Source organism: Tenrec ecaudatus, chromosome 11, assembly GCF_050624435.1.
Source record: "Tenrec ecaudatus isolate mTenEca1 chromosome 11, mTenEca1.hap1, whole genome shotgun sequence".
NCBI classification, from domain to species: Eukaryota; Metazoa; Chordata; class Mammalia; order Afrosoricida; family Tenrecidae; genus Tenrec; species Tenrec ecaudatus.
The window spans coordinates 7303295-7316855 of record NC_134540.1 but is presented as its reverse complement, the minus strand read 5'-3'; the positions used below and the strand labels follow the sequence as shown (position 1 = coordinate 7316855).

Genomic DNA, 13561 nt, shown 5'->3' with positions numbered 1-13561 from the left:
TCAGCACGGTGTGTGTTCTCCTTGGCCAGCGCCAGTTTCTCAGGACTTGCGGCTGGGGCTGGTTGGGGTGCTGCTAGTGGGTTCTGACTCATAACCACCCCATGTGAGAACATTGGCCTCCTGGAGTTTCCCGGCTGTTATTCTCATAGGCACACATACCCCGGTCCTGCTCCTGCAGAGCCGTTGGGTAGGTTTGAACCATCAACCTTTCCATTAACAACTGAGTGCTTAATCATTGAGCTACCAAGAGTCCGTCCAGTGAGGGTAGGAGTGATTTAAATATATATGTGTGTGCGGCGCTGTTTAATTTATTTCATGTGTTTTACTTACCTTTGTCGCGGACTCTTTGTAAGAGCTCCGTTATTCTGGGAGTCAAGCTCTTGTTGCGCCCCGCCCTGGGGAGACTCCTAGCAGCCCCAGGTCACCGTAGACCTGCCCCGTGGGTTTTCCTAAGCTGTCATCTTTTCAGGACTCAGTCGCCAGGTGTTCACCTCATGGAACCACCGGGTGGGTTTGGGCTATGACCTTTCAGTTAGTAACGGGGTGCTTCATGGCCACCTTCCTCTAGACCTGTGTTTCCCGAAGTAGTGTTGTCCCTGGGCAGCGGGTGGTGTGCATCCCTGGAACGATCCATCTCAAAACCACGCTCACTGCTAGCTGAAGCTGCTGGCAGATTGTTCCAGCACTCCCTTTTGTCCTGTCAGCTCTCCCATGCCTGTGTGGTTGTCTCTCCGTTGACTCACACAAGTCAGTGTTGTCACAAACTAGCCTCCTTGCAGAACGTGCCTACACCCGCCCCCTTTCTGATGCTTGAGACCCTCGAGCAGCAGAACCTCTCACCACTCACGGCCCTGGGGTCCCTGTGAGACCTCTCGGTGACCTTGAACTTCCAGCCTCTCCATTAACAGCCAAACATTTCACCACTCGTGGCAGATATCATCACAGTATAAACCGCACCAAGCCAAACTCACTGCCATCAAGGCGGTGCCGGCGCAGTGACCCTACAGGACAGGATGGAACTGCCCCTGTGACTTTCAGAGACTGTGACTCTTCATGGGAGTAGAAAGCCTGTCTTTCTCTCTCAGAGCTGTTGGTGGTTTCGAATCAGTGACCTTCCAGTCAGGTAGGTTGTAGAAGAAGATATCTACACTCTATCTTGCATGGTGGGCTATAGTAAAAGGTTTTTTATTAATTTCCAGAGAGACACTGGATAATTTTCTTTTTCCCTTGAAAAGGGGATGGTAGGCCAAATAAGTTTGGGAATCTGTAATTTAGACTTCAATCCCTAAGAGTGGACAGGAGCTGTAGAAGTGATGCTGAACTGTGCTTAAATCAAGCCACATTATTTCCCTACAGTTACATGAATAATGGGCAAGGGAACCAGGGGAATGTTCCGCCTTTCTCTCTCATTGAGAGCCGCCCAACCACCAAAGACACAAAGCCATCGAGCCCATTCTGACTCACAGAGACCCTGTAAGACAGGGTCGGCTTGCTTCTGTGGGTTTCTAAGACTTGAAATCTTCATGAGAGCAAACAGTCTCATCATTTCCCTCAGAGAGGCTGGTAGGTTTGAACTGCTGACCTTGTGGTTAGCAGTTCCATGTGTAACCCACTCCATCATGGAGGGGGCTTCAAATATTCTGTGATAAACTTCCATGATCTTTACATCCCATTTTCCATGAACTTTCTGAAACACTCTTGTATTCCCACAGCATCTCACTGATTAGTTCATCATGATCAAAATGTGTCATTCTTGATATTATGCATAATTGTCAAACTCAATTCAAAAGCCCGCCTAACACTTGGAGCCAGACGGTCACGGGAAATTGAAAGAAGATTCAGTTCATTATTTCTCTGAAGGATGAGCAGGTGGCGAACAAGAGGCTTTCGAGCGAAATATTAAATTAGGGTAAAATTACATGTGGGTCAAGTGAACTAGAAAGGCAATTTCAAAGAGAATCACAGTGATGCAAACGTTCTGGTCATTAAAGACGTGCTCATTCATGTATTTTAAAGAAGCGGTGGTTGTCTGATTGTGGCTTTTAGAATCTACCGCCTGGTTAGGGACCAGCCAGTTGGTTCCCACTCACAGCGACCCTTTGTACAGAAGAATGAAACACCACGTGGTCTCCACCATCCCCTCTGAGGTTTGAGTCCATTGTTGCACCCAACGCTTCACTCCATCTCCTGGAGCATCTTCCTCGCTTTCACTGATTGTCCAAGTATGATGGGACCAGCCCTTCTTAGAACACGTGCAAAGTTTGAGACAGAGTCTCAGGCCATATTGTGGCTCCTGTGAACTTGCGTTAATGTTTTTCGCCTTCCTCCTTAAGTACGAACATTTGATAGTCTGTTCCACAGTCGGTTCCTGGCCTGGTTTTAGCTGTGACTGTCGGCTGCTCCAGCATCTCTTCCCACAGCCGTAGTCGATTGGATTTCTGTGTGATCCACTTGGAGAAGTCCGTGCCTACAGTAACTCGCCTTTATGTTGTTGGAAAAAAATAAGATGTTTTCAACGAAGAAGTCGTTGGTCTTGCAAAATGCTGTCACGCGATCTCCAGCTTTGTGTCGATCCCCAAGGCCTTATTTCCCAACTACTGTTCCTTTTCTCCCGCCTCTTATTCATGTAGAGGTCAGACAGTGGATAAGAACGGCAAAAGAATGGGTGCGCTTGAATGACGGTGCTGGGAAGAGTATCCAAAGTCCCGTGGAATGCTCCTTAGAAGCCAGGATGGCGAGACTTTGCCTCCCGTGCTCTGGGCACGTCGTTGGGAGGGATTAGTCCTTGGAGAAGAGCAGCATGCTGGGTAAAGTAGCCGGGCAACAAAAAAGACCTGTGGCAAGAAGGATTGGCACCGGGGTGGCATTGAGGGTCTCAGACATACGAACAATTGTGAGGATGGCACAGGACCAGGTGGTGTTGGATACACCTTCCCCACTCCCACCCGACATTTACTTGCTTAATAGAATGTGATTCCCTGAGAGCCGGACCAGGTGTTCACCACCTATGGAAAGGCTGAACGGACTGGTCTAGACAGTAGCCAGGCCTCCCTCTGGCTTCTTGATAGACAGTCCATGTACCTGCGTGGCCCTGGCCAGCTGGTCTCCTAAGTGTGTAGTCAAGTTGGTGACCGTCCTGCACTCGCCTCCTGCGCACAGCACAGGGTGGCACCGTCTCAAACCCGCTCTCAGGAAGTCCATTCGTCACTGCATGCTTTCTTCCTTAAAGACAGACAACTTCTGCCTCCGCATCCTCCTCCAGGAGCGCAGGCAGAGCCTCCTCCCTCTTTCCAGCGGCAGAAAACAGGCCAAGAAGGAAGCGTTGCTCCCAGCGCCAGGCCCTCGGTGGCTGAGGCGAGCGGAGAAATAGCATCACCTTTCTGTTCTCTGCTTTCGTACCTGGCCAGGCGGTCCAGACCCTCAACCTCACTGTCGGTGGCGTGTCAAAGCGCGTGAGGGTGGATTATAAAAGCAAGTGTTTTCATATCTTTGCCGTCGGCCCGACCCATAAGCGACATGATCTTACCCAAATTCCCGCTACCCCTTCAAGAAGAACCTCCCCCAGCGCAGCTCTGCCGCAATGCCAGGAGGTTGGCAACAGCTGTGTCATTAAGGAGCACGTGGGACAGCAGGTCCCAAGCACTAACTTTCCAGATGAAAGAGTTATTTCATTACGCGTCTCCAGAGGGATTCGGTCCCCCAGCAAAGGATTTAGGCTGAAGAGTCTAAGCCTTGAACTGTTTGCTTTCTTAAAGGGATGGAGTCCTTGACACAATTTGGAGAGATTACATTCTATTGTGCCAGGAATTCCTTATTAAAAATCAATTTAATTGTGCATACACATCTGGTCAGCATTAAGGTGTCTCTCAGCGGGGGGCAGGGGGGGAACACCATTTTGTACTTCCCTGACACTTCCTGGTATAAGCACGGGATTTCTGCAGATGCACAAGGTGTGGTAGTGTGCTGAGAAATTCTTAATAATCAAGGCAACTTTCAAAAATGTTTTCCAGACTTCCCATGACCTACTTTTGGGACATTTGAGTTTTAAGATCAAACTTGTGGCGTCATTTGACATTTCATAGAGAAGGAGAAGTTAACGGAAAAGGGGGCATTTCTTTATGCACGTCCTCCTAATCCATATTTATTTGTAATCTAGGCTAAGTTTTATAAAGGTTTATTATTTGAATTTCAAATGCAGGACTAACATACCCACTGCCATCGAGGTGGTTCTACCTCGTACCGATCCTACTTAGGGTTTCTCAGTTTGTAAATTTTTCTGGGAGCGCACAGCCTCACCTTTCTCTCAGGGAGTAGTCAGTGGGTTTGAACCACTGACCTGCAGTTAGCAGCCCCACGCTTACCCAGAATTCGGGCCACTCAGCACCCCACAATGCATGGTGATACTTGTTCAACTCTCTCAATAGGCATTTGAGGGACAGTCTGCGTAGTGTCATCACTACAGATGTGGTTACTGCTACCGTCACTGCCATTATTCCTGACAAACTTCACTCTGTAATAACGTTCCCGATTCCCCCTCTACGTCTTCTTATCCCAATCAAGATATCCATCTCCTTATCTACCTATTCACTAGCTATCATTTATACACAAGCAGAGGAATCTGTCTGTGTATCTATCTACTCATCTGTCTGCCTATCATCTGTTTATGGTCTCTACACACATATGAACTTGCATTATCTATTTCTTTTTTTTTAATCTAATGCTTCTTCAGCATTCCTTCACTTCCATGCATATGAAAGGATTTCCAAAAGTTCTGGGGGGGTGGGGGGGTGGGAAGGCAATTGAAAGCCGATGGGCTTTTTGAAGCTCCCTTATAAAAAAAATCAGCATTTCTAAAGACGCGTTATCGAATTTCTACCTTTGTCCCCCAAAAAGGACATTGAGATATTTTCCCGTGATTATTTCCTTTTCCGGCTCATACTGACCCCACGAGACGGGGGTGCCAAGGTTGTACATCTTCACAGGAGCCGACAGCCTCCTCTCTCCACCCGGTGACTCAGACCTGACTGGAGGGCTGGGTGTGGCTTTGGGTTGGTTTTGACCACAGTCCTGTCGAACATGGTTCTTTTTTCTCTATACAGGTGCTTCCCCTTGTGAGAAATGGATTTGCAGAAATAAGATTCCAGAGCCAAGTGTGGTTTATTGTTCCCTACTTTATTTTAACCCATCGCCAGCTCAGATTCCAAAGAGAGAGCCGCCCGTTGGCTGCTAAGCAGATTTCTCTGACGCCAGCTCATCAAACAAAACGGAGCACAGCATGCAGATTAGTAGACAGTGAACACCCCACCCCTTTGCAAGAAACCACCATGGCCAGAGCATTTCATTCCTTGACCTTGGTAGGCTGTGTTTCCACTTTGGCCTTGGGACAAACCTGCCCTTTCTCCAGATGAACCTCTCACCAGTGAAAAGTGCTGTCTACTAGTGACGAGTCTGGGTGGGGTGGCAGGGACGGGCCACCACGGCCATTCCATGGCTTTCGGGACCTCCAGACAGGAGTCCGCACAATTAACCAAGATGGTGAGTGCGTTTTTGGCCACCAGGCAGCAGCGAAAGCCAGGGAGGGTCTTTTTCCAAGAAGGAGCAGGCATTTAATAAGCTTGGGTCCATTTGCTCATAACAGCGTTATGTTTGAGGGCCCCAAACTCCAGGAGCTTGGCAAGCCAGCGGTGCTTGGCAGCGTATCCCAGCAACTCACCAAGTCTGACTCAGTCCAGACAGAGCCTGGCACTCCCGGCTTTCATGTACGAGCATAACTACTTAACAAGAAAGTAGGGGTGAAGGAATCCTTCCCCACAGCCCCCCGTCCACCCCAAAGTGTACCATTTAGTGCCAAAAAGCTAGCCTCAGCCCAACATTTTGCAGCTGAGATGAGGGCTGGCCAGAGGCTTCGGTGGACGGCGGTAGGTATGGTGGATGGGCAGCCCGGAACTGTGGTCCACCAAGACGGGCCTCCAGGCTCAGGGCCTGGGTGGCGGTCGCTCTTTGTATATAAATTAGCATTTTGTTTGTGGGAGACTGATATTACGGTGCGCCATAGCGCCCTCGGGGACTTGCCACGTGGATAAATGAAGTTTGGAAAAACGAAAGGCAAGTTCAAGGACAGCCCCACGCAGCTTGTAAAACATAGTTCGTCCTCGTGGTTTTCCCTCATCACCTATGGGACCCCTGCCAGAATGAAATCAGGTTGGAGTGTTTACCGTGTAAGACAAAACCAGCGCAGGACGTTTGGGATTCTGAGGGGGCATTGGGTTGGCGGTGGTGTTTATTTTGGTTTTTGATTTTTTGAGGGGCCGGGGTGTGGGGTAGGGGAGCGTTCCCTCTACCCAATTAAAATCATTTCAGGGAAATAAACAGGTCTGATGAGCTGTGCTGGGCGATTTGAATGAAGAGTGAAATCGAAGTGGAATTGTGGAGGATGATTTTGTTTATGCTTGTTGGGAAGCGGCGGCACCTGGGGGGTGGGGGGTGATGCAAACGTGTGCCAACGGTAACAAACATCCTCTGAGGACGCACGTGGCCACACCAGCACCAAGTTGGGTAGCATCGCAACACGGGACTCTGAGAGGAGAGGGCTCTGGGCTAACCCGCAGCAGCAGTCCAAACTGAAGACAACCTTCCCGCTTGGTTCAGCAGGTTTGGAACTAAGCTTGAGACGGAGATGCTGGCTTGCCTACGATTATGTTTCTCGCTTCTGTTTTTTTATACCCAGCCATTTACTTGTGGCGCTTGAGGCAGACTTTACCCTCCATATTTAAAATGGTTTTCAATTAGATGTGTCATGTAACCAGACTGCAAACGGCCTCTTTCAAATGCGAGAGAGCAACGGTGTCGCGTTGAGGACGAAGGCGCTCCTGAGCCAAGCCGTGGTCTTCTCCAGTCACCTCTTGGGCAGGTGAACGCTGGACGATGAGTCAGGAAGTACTGAAGAAGGATCTCTGCCGTTGGAGGGTGGCGTTGGCAAAGAAGATTGACAGGACCACGGACAGCTGGGGGCAGGAACAAATCTAGCTTGGCGGGACCGTCAGAATGCTCATTCAGAAAGAGATGTTGAGATTCCGTCTAGCTTGCTTTGGGCATGTTGTCCAGAGGGACCAGGGCATCGTGCTCGATTAGGTAGGAGGTCAGCCTAGAAGAGAAAGCCCCTCAGTGACAGACACAGTGGCTGCAGCAAGGAGTTCAAACGTAACAACTGTGGGGATGGCACAGGGCTGGGCAGTGTTTGGTGCATTGGACATAGGGTTGCTATTAGTCGGAACTGCCAAGAGGGTACCCAATGACAAACATGAGTACGTCATGGAGGTAGACTAATGTGTCGATCATCCAGTTTAGTGAATCTAAACTGTGCCTTTCCGTCCACAGCGTTTCTCTCTCTGGCAGGACTTGGGCTCTGCATGCAAGGTCGGGCTGACGTGCTTGTTGGGTAGATTGACAGTGAACTCATAGTGACCCCACTCAGCAGAGTGGGACTGTCCCACGGGGCTTCCCCGGCTGTCGTCTCTGCAGGAGCAGACTGTCACCTCTGTCTCCCACATGACCATCCTTTCAGTGAGCTCCCTAGCACTCAGCTGTTTGCCACACCACGGCTACATGAGGTCAGGCTAGAGGGGACTCACCCAGAAAGGAGCAGCACTTTCTGACCGCACACCCCATAAGCACACACGTGCACCATGGCTTCGTGTAAGTCATCATATGCCAGCATCCGCCTTTTGTTTTCTGTCTCGCTTCTGTGTGTGCGTGTGTGTGTGTTTTTAGAACAAACATATCCTACAAGATGTCTAAGTCCTGAGAACAACAACAAAAACAAACAAACACAAAAAACAACAACCTCAAACTCAAGGCCATCGAGTTGACTGAACCTCATACTGACCCTGTGGGACAGAGTAGACTATCCCAGTGGGTTTCTGAGACTGTAAGTCTTTACAGATTAAGAGAGCGTTGTCTCTCTCTGGTGCGGCAACTGTTGGCTTCAAACTGCTGACCTTCCACCAGAACCTTCTAATGTCTAAGAAATATGGTCCTTTGTAGGCAAAAAGGGTGTTTCAGACCAGTGGAGTTAAGATGGCTTATTCCGCAAGGGCTGTTGATAGATTTGCTTGGATATATGGGTGCAAACAAGTTAAGCTGCAGCCACCTCCAGTGTGTCTGAGTCACCAACAACAGCCCATGTGACGGGGACTTGGTGATCTAGGGGTCACGTCCCAGAAAGAGAGGTGAGGCTCCTTTAGCGTAACGTCCTAAGTCAGCATTTTGCATTTGCGCCTGTTTGAACGCATTCACTGGTTTTACATGTTTCTCTTATCGCTAGCATTTATTTGGTGGGGGGAGGGGCTCTTCTTGCAACCATGTCTTTTCATTTGTATTTCATTATCAACCCAACCGGTGTACTTGGCCTTCCTTCTACCCTCACCATCAATGTTGCATTCCGTTTTTGATTTTCCCTGCGGTCTGTCTCTTGCTAAACTTCTTGTCACACTTGATTTCCCTGAGGACTTCAAAGCCTTGGAATACTCATGCGTTCTGCTATTGCAAATTGCTGGAGAGAAATAGGGACCCAGCTTGATTGCGTTTAAGGAGCCCCCGTGGCAGTGGGTTATGCCTTGGGCTGCTAATGGCTACGTCAGCAGTTTGAACCCACCAGCCAATCCTTGGGTGAGAAATGAGATTGGCTGGTCCTGTGAGGAGGCCTGGTGGCATAGTGGTTATGCACTGGGCTTCGCCCTTCAAGCTCAGCAGTTAAAAACCCCCAGTGGCTCTGTGGGGAAAAGATGGGATGTTCTTCTCCCACACACAGTTACAGTCTCAGGAACTCACAGGGGGCAGTTTTACCCTGTCCTACTGGGTTGTTATCAGTCACTACTAACTCAGTGGCAGTAAATTTGTTTTTTGTTTTGGTTTGTGAAGATACAGCGTTGGAAGACGCAGAGGCTGTTCCAATCTACTGTCCTATAGCATCACTGTCACCATGAGTCAGAATTGTTCGATGGCATTGAGGGATTCCGTTTCACCTTCATAGGATACTTGCTTTTTCAACCTGTATATAGTAAAGAATTACGTCGTTGATAATTCAGTAATCATTGATTCATGTATCAGGGGTCCTGGGGGTGCTGTGGTTTGGGCTGCTCAGTGAAAGGTCAGTCCAATCCACCAGCCAATCCATGGGAGAAAGAAGAAGGTGTCTCCTCTGTACCAATTGCCACCTCAGAGCGCCCAGTGTGGTAGTCCTGCTCTGCCCTATTGAGTCCTTCCGAGTTGGAAAGGACTCCATGGCGTGGATTCGATTGTTGGATGAATTCATGTATCAAGTATACGTTCCTGAATCTGTTGTTTGGGTTCATTTACTGGGACTAGAATGCCTTCTCGAGTGGCTGGTTAAAGTTGTAGTTGGGTATTTGAGAATGTTTTTCTATTATATTTTTGAACATTTTTCCTATGGAGCTTGCTTCTTGTTTTTTCCAAGGATATCTTTTTTTTTTTTTTACATTTGTTGTTGTTATTTCCTTCAGATACTTTTATCCCTGTGAGTTTCTTTTAAAATGATTCTTAACTCTTTGCCCAGGATCCGCTTTCTCAAGTCGACTAGACGATGCAGCAAAGCCTATCCCGGGGTTCTATTTCCTTTAATATGGCTTTGATCCAGACCATTAACCTTTTGATTTTTATTCCTTTCTTTCATATCTGGCAGATCTTCTTTGAGCTCTGGTTTTCACAAAAAGCCACATTTTCCTGACTTCCTTCAGATTAGCCAGTGGTGTTCGGTTGTGTTCTGCCCTCTGTCTGTGTTGGCTCCTCTGTCGAGATGATCACAGGTGCACTTTGTTAAATTCCTTTGTTCTGTCTTTATATCATGACAGCATTGTGCTATGCCCCACACGATTAACTTTTGTTTTTCTAAATGTAGCTATGAGGAGCTAATCAGTGCGGGTGAGCATGTGGAAAATGGGGGCCCTCGGGGAGTGCTGTGGAAAACATTTTATTTTGGCTCCTCAAGAAGTTGCCCTTTGAACCAGTCATTCCGCTGCCAGGTGTGCCCTCCCAGGAACTGGAAAGGGAGACTCGAGGAGATACCTGCATGCCAGGATCCGGTGCAACCTCATTCACCAGAGACAAAAGGTAGAAGCCACTGACATGCCCGCCAGCAGAAGAATGGGTGAACCAAGCGTGGTCCATCACACAATAGAAAATGATTAATAGGTGTGTACCAGTGGAAGATGTGTCATAGGGAGGTGGCATTATTTCTTGCAATGTGATTTTCTGAGCTCCTCCCCCTCCCCTCAGATAGTTCTAGTAGAACCCTAGTGGCACAATGGGTTATACATTGGACTGCTAACTGCAAGGTCAGCAGTTTGAAACCACCAGCCGCAACTGGAGAGAAAGATGAGGCTTTCTCTCCCTGTAAAGAGTTACAGCCTCAGGAACTCACCAGCGGCTGTTCTACTGTGCTCCGTAGGCTCACTGTGAGTCAGAATGGACTTGATGGCCATGGTAGTCCCTAGTAATCTAAAGAGAAATAAAACCCTAATCCATGCTTCAGTGTGGTTGAATTTTGAAAATGTTATGCCAAGTGAAATCAGCTCACCGAAACCCACTGACATTGAGTTGAATCGCCTTGCACTGACACTCTGTAGGGTTTCTGAGGCTGTAATCTTAAGAAGTGCAGACAGCCTCATTTTTTTCCCCGAGTAGTGACTTGCGGGTTTGAACCTTTGGTCTTGTTTACTGCTTACTGGACAGTGCCACCGGGACTTCTTTGAATGAAATCGGTCAGCCGCTGTGTTAGTCCGGGTAGACTAGAGAAACAAATCCACAGACACACTCGTAAGTGTGTAAGAAAGAGCTTTATATACAAGAGCAGTTTAATATTGAGAACACATCCCAGCCCAGTCCAGATCAAGTCCATAAGTCCGATATTAGCCCTTATGTCTGATACTAATCTATAAGGTCTTCTTCAGACTCACAAAACACATGCAATGACATCAAATGCAGGAAGATTGCCGGTCAGTGGGCGCATAGTCTTGTGGAACCAGTGGCGATATAAGCATCTCAGCACTGGTGTGGCTCTCCACGTGGCTCCTCCAGGTCCAGGGGGCCCTCTGTCATCGGCGTAGCCCCATGTGTCTTGTCAGTAGAGAGTCTCTCAGTGAGTGAGCATTTGTCCAGCCTCCAAGGAGGAAATACAGGAGTTCCCAGAATCCTCGGGAGAAGGCCATGCCCACACAGAGGCCTCGTTGGCTATCTCGTGATTGACAGGCTAGACTCCACCCCTACGCTCTTAATCCTCAAATTGACACCAGATTGTGTAACTACCACAGTCACCAAAGGACATTAGATCCCAACATGAACTATCTCTCTGAATGGTTCCAAACCAGGTGGGATTACGAGAGAATCATAGGAGAGGCTGATGGGGTTGATGGATTCAAAGTACATCTTCTGCCTCCCTGTCCAAGCAGAACCCTTGAGAAAGATCTTAAAGGGTTTTTTGGTTGTCGTTTCGTTTTGTATTTTTAAGCCGCCATTAAGAGTAAGGAGGCTGTTTTCGCATAGCACCTTGGTGGCATAGCGTTTCTGAGTTGGCTGCTAATTTGTCTCACGAACTTTGGCCGTGTTATGCGGAGCGAGCATCCCTGGGGAATCACATCCTGCTCCATAAAGCAGCGGGCGACAACGCAGAGGAACATCCCCATCATTTCGACTGGAAACAGGGTTGAAAAAGAAAAGAATATGGGAGAAAGGGCCATTCTCCATGAAACTGGAAGGGCCTTCCTCTCTTTGGAGATGGATGGAGGCAGTGGGCTCGAGCACGAGGGGATAACTGAGGATGACGGGACCGGGGCCGTGTTTCGTTTTCCTGTGCAAAGGGTCGCCCAATTTGACGGCCCCTCACTACAAGGCGTGCGCTGCCATCGACTCAACAGCCCCTCCAGCAGCAGATGCCTCTTGGTGCTTTCTCAGCCGTTCGAACGGGAGAATGCAGAAGGATCACACCGAAGCCCATAAATCCTCCACAAACACGTCTTTGTCATGTGTGCACCCAGGCTCTCGTTGCAATAAGGGGCTGGCTCAACTCCCAGTTAGATGCCGAGGCTTGGCGACTTTCACTACCCTTTGAAGAATGAGTGTTGTAAGACCACTTGGAGTCGGTGACACAGAATGAGCCATGGATGCTCACTTCTCCACCCGTGAGGTTAGCCAGGCCTCTTGGGAAGCGCCCGGGAGACGGCTGAATGAAGCTTGCGTGGGAGATCGGCAGCCTCAGAACCGCTCGGTAGGGTCGCTGTGTCATGGGAGGAGCTGTGTGAATGAATGTGAAACGAGACGGGCGCATTGCATGTGGGGGGACATGGAAGGGAGAGATCATAGGACTTTTTAACCCCCCACACGCCTGCTGGAGCCTGTTCCTACACAACCCATCTGCGTGTGGTTTCCTTTGTCATTTGCGAGTTTGATCTCTTCAGAACGCCCCACCGAGAGAGAAACCGCGTCTATGCAGTCAGCCCCCTAAGAAAACGAGAACATGACATGCGGCTTGCCTTTGTTTCCCCTTCAGTGCATGGGAAAAAGACTCGGGGCAGACTGGGCAGAGACGAGTTGTCTTTCTGTCCACGCGTACCCCGGTCCTCTCCCACGCTGTTGACGTCCCCTCCTCAATCTCCTCCTCTGGATGTTTGTGGTCTGGGGGGGCTGCGCTTTTACCAGTGGGTGGCGGCTGCGGTCCTGCGGCGATGGCCTCCACAGCAGATGTGTCCAGCTGGTGGTCTGCATCCCCCTGCCCCTCCTCCAGTGAGTGGAAACATTTAGGTCAATATTGATCTAAAACCCCGCGCCCTTCTTCTCTTTCAGCTGTGGTTCGCCTTCGTGAATGGATTTTCCGGGCAGATTCTGTTTGAACGCTGGTGCATCGGCTTGTACAACGTGGTAAGTGCTCCCCGCCCCTCTGACAGCGCGCCCGCACTTCAATGGCATTCCTGCGCTGTTTATGTCTGGGACGTGAATCGACGTCCATCAGCTCCGCGCAGAGCAGGCGGCTCTCATCCGTCTTGAGGCCGCTGTGTCGCTGAGGAACGCCCTGCAGAAGCCCAACTCCCCACACATGGTTTCAATCACCGCAGATTATTCCGGGATAACCCCATGAAATTACGAGGCTGTCTATCTTGATAGGAGACCCCCGTTCCTGCCTGCGCTGTGATGTTTCTAGCACGTGGTTAAAACATATCTGAACCACATCTTGACTCCTCCCGCTTCATGCTCGCCTTGCGGAATGTTTAGACGGCTGCGGAGACACATGGGAGGCATCCCGGGCCTCTCGTGTCCCCGCACTGCCATCCAGTCCCTGCTGATTCATACTGACCTGCAAACTGCCCCCGTGGGTCTCTTGAGACCTTGCGGGGTAGACAGCCTCTTCTCTCTCTGCCGTCATCCTTCTACATCTCTCTCATCTCATGCTGACTTCCAGGCCCAGTGGTGAATGAGCCCTGGGGGCGCCATGGGTTAGGGCCTGGGAATGCTCACCGGAAGGTCAGTGATTTGAAGTCATTGGAACGATGGG

At 49.5% G+C, this 13561-nt stretch overlaps 1 protein-coding gene across 2 annotated transcripts in view; it reads left to right on the top strand.

Annotated features, from left to right (window-relative positions):
* LOC142461636 (phospholipid-transporting ATPase IB) overlaps positions 1-13561 on the top strand; it is a 481622-nt gene that overhangs the window by 298368 nt on the left and 169693 nt on the right. Inside the window, exon 27 of one of the 2 annotated variants that reach the window (XM_075563587.1) lies at positions 12856-12930. The exons of the other annotated variant lie outside the window; for it this stretch is intronic. Coding sequence (XP_075419702.1) covers positions 12856-12930 — 75 coding nt within the window. The remainder of the gene's footprint in view (positions 1-12855; positions 12931-13561) is intronic. 2 annotated transcript variants of the gene reach the window in all.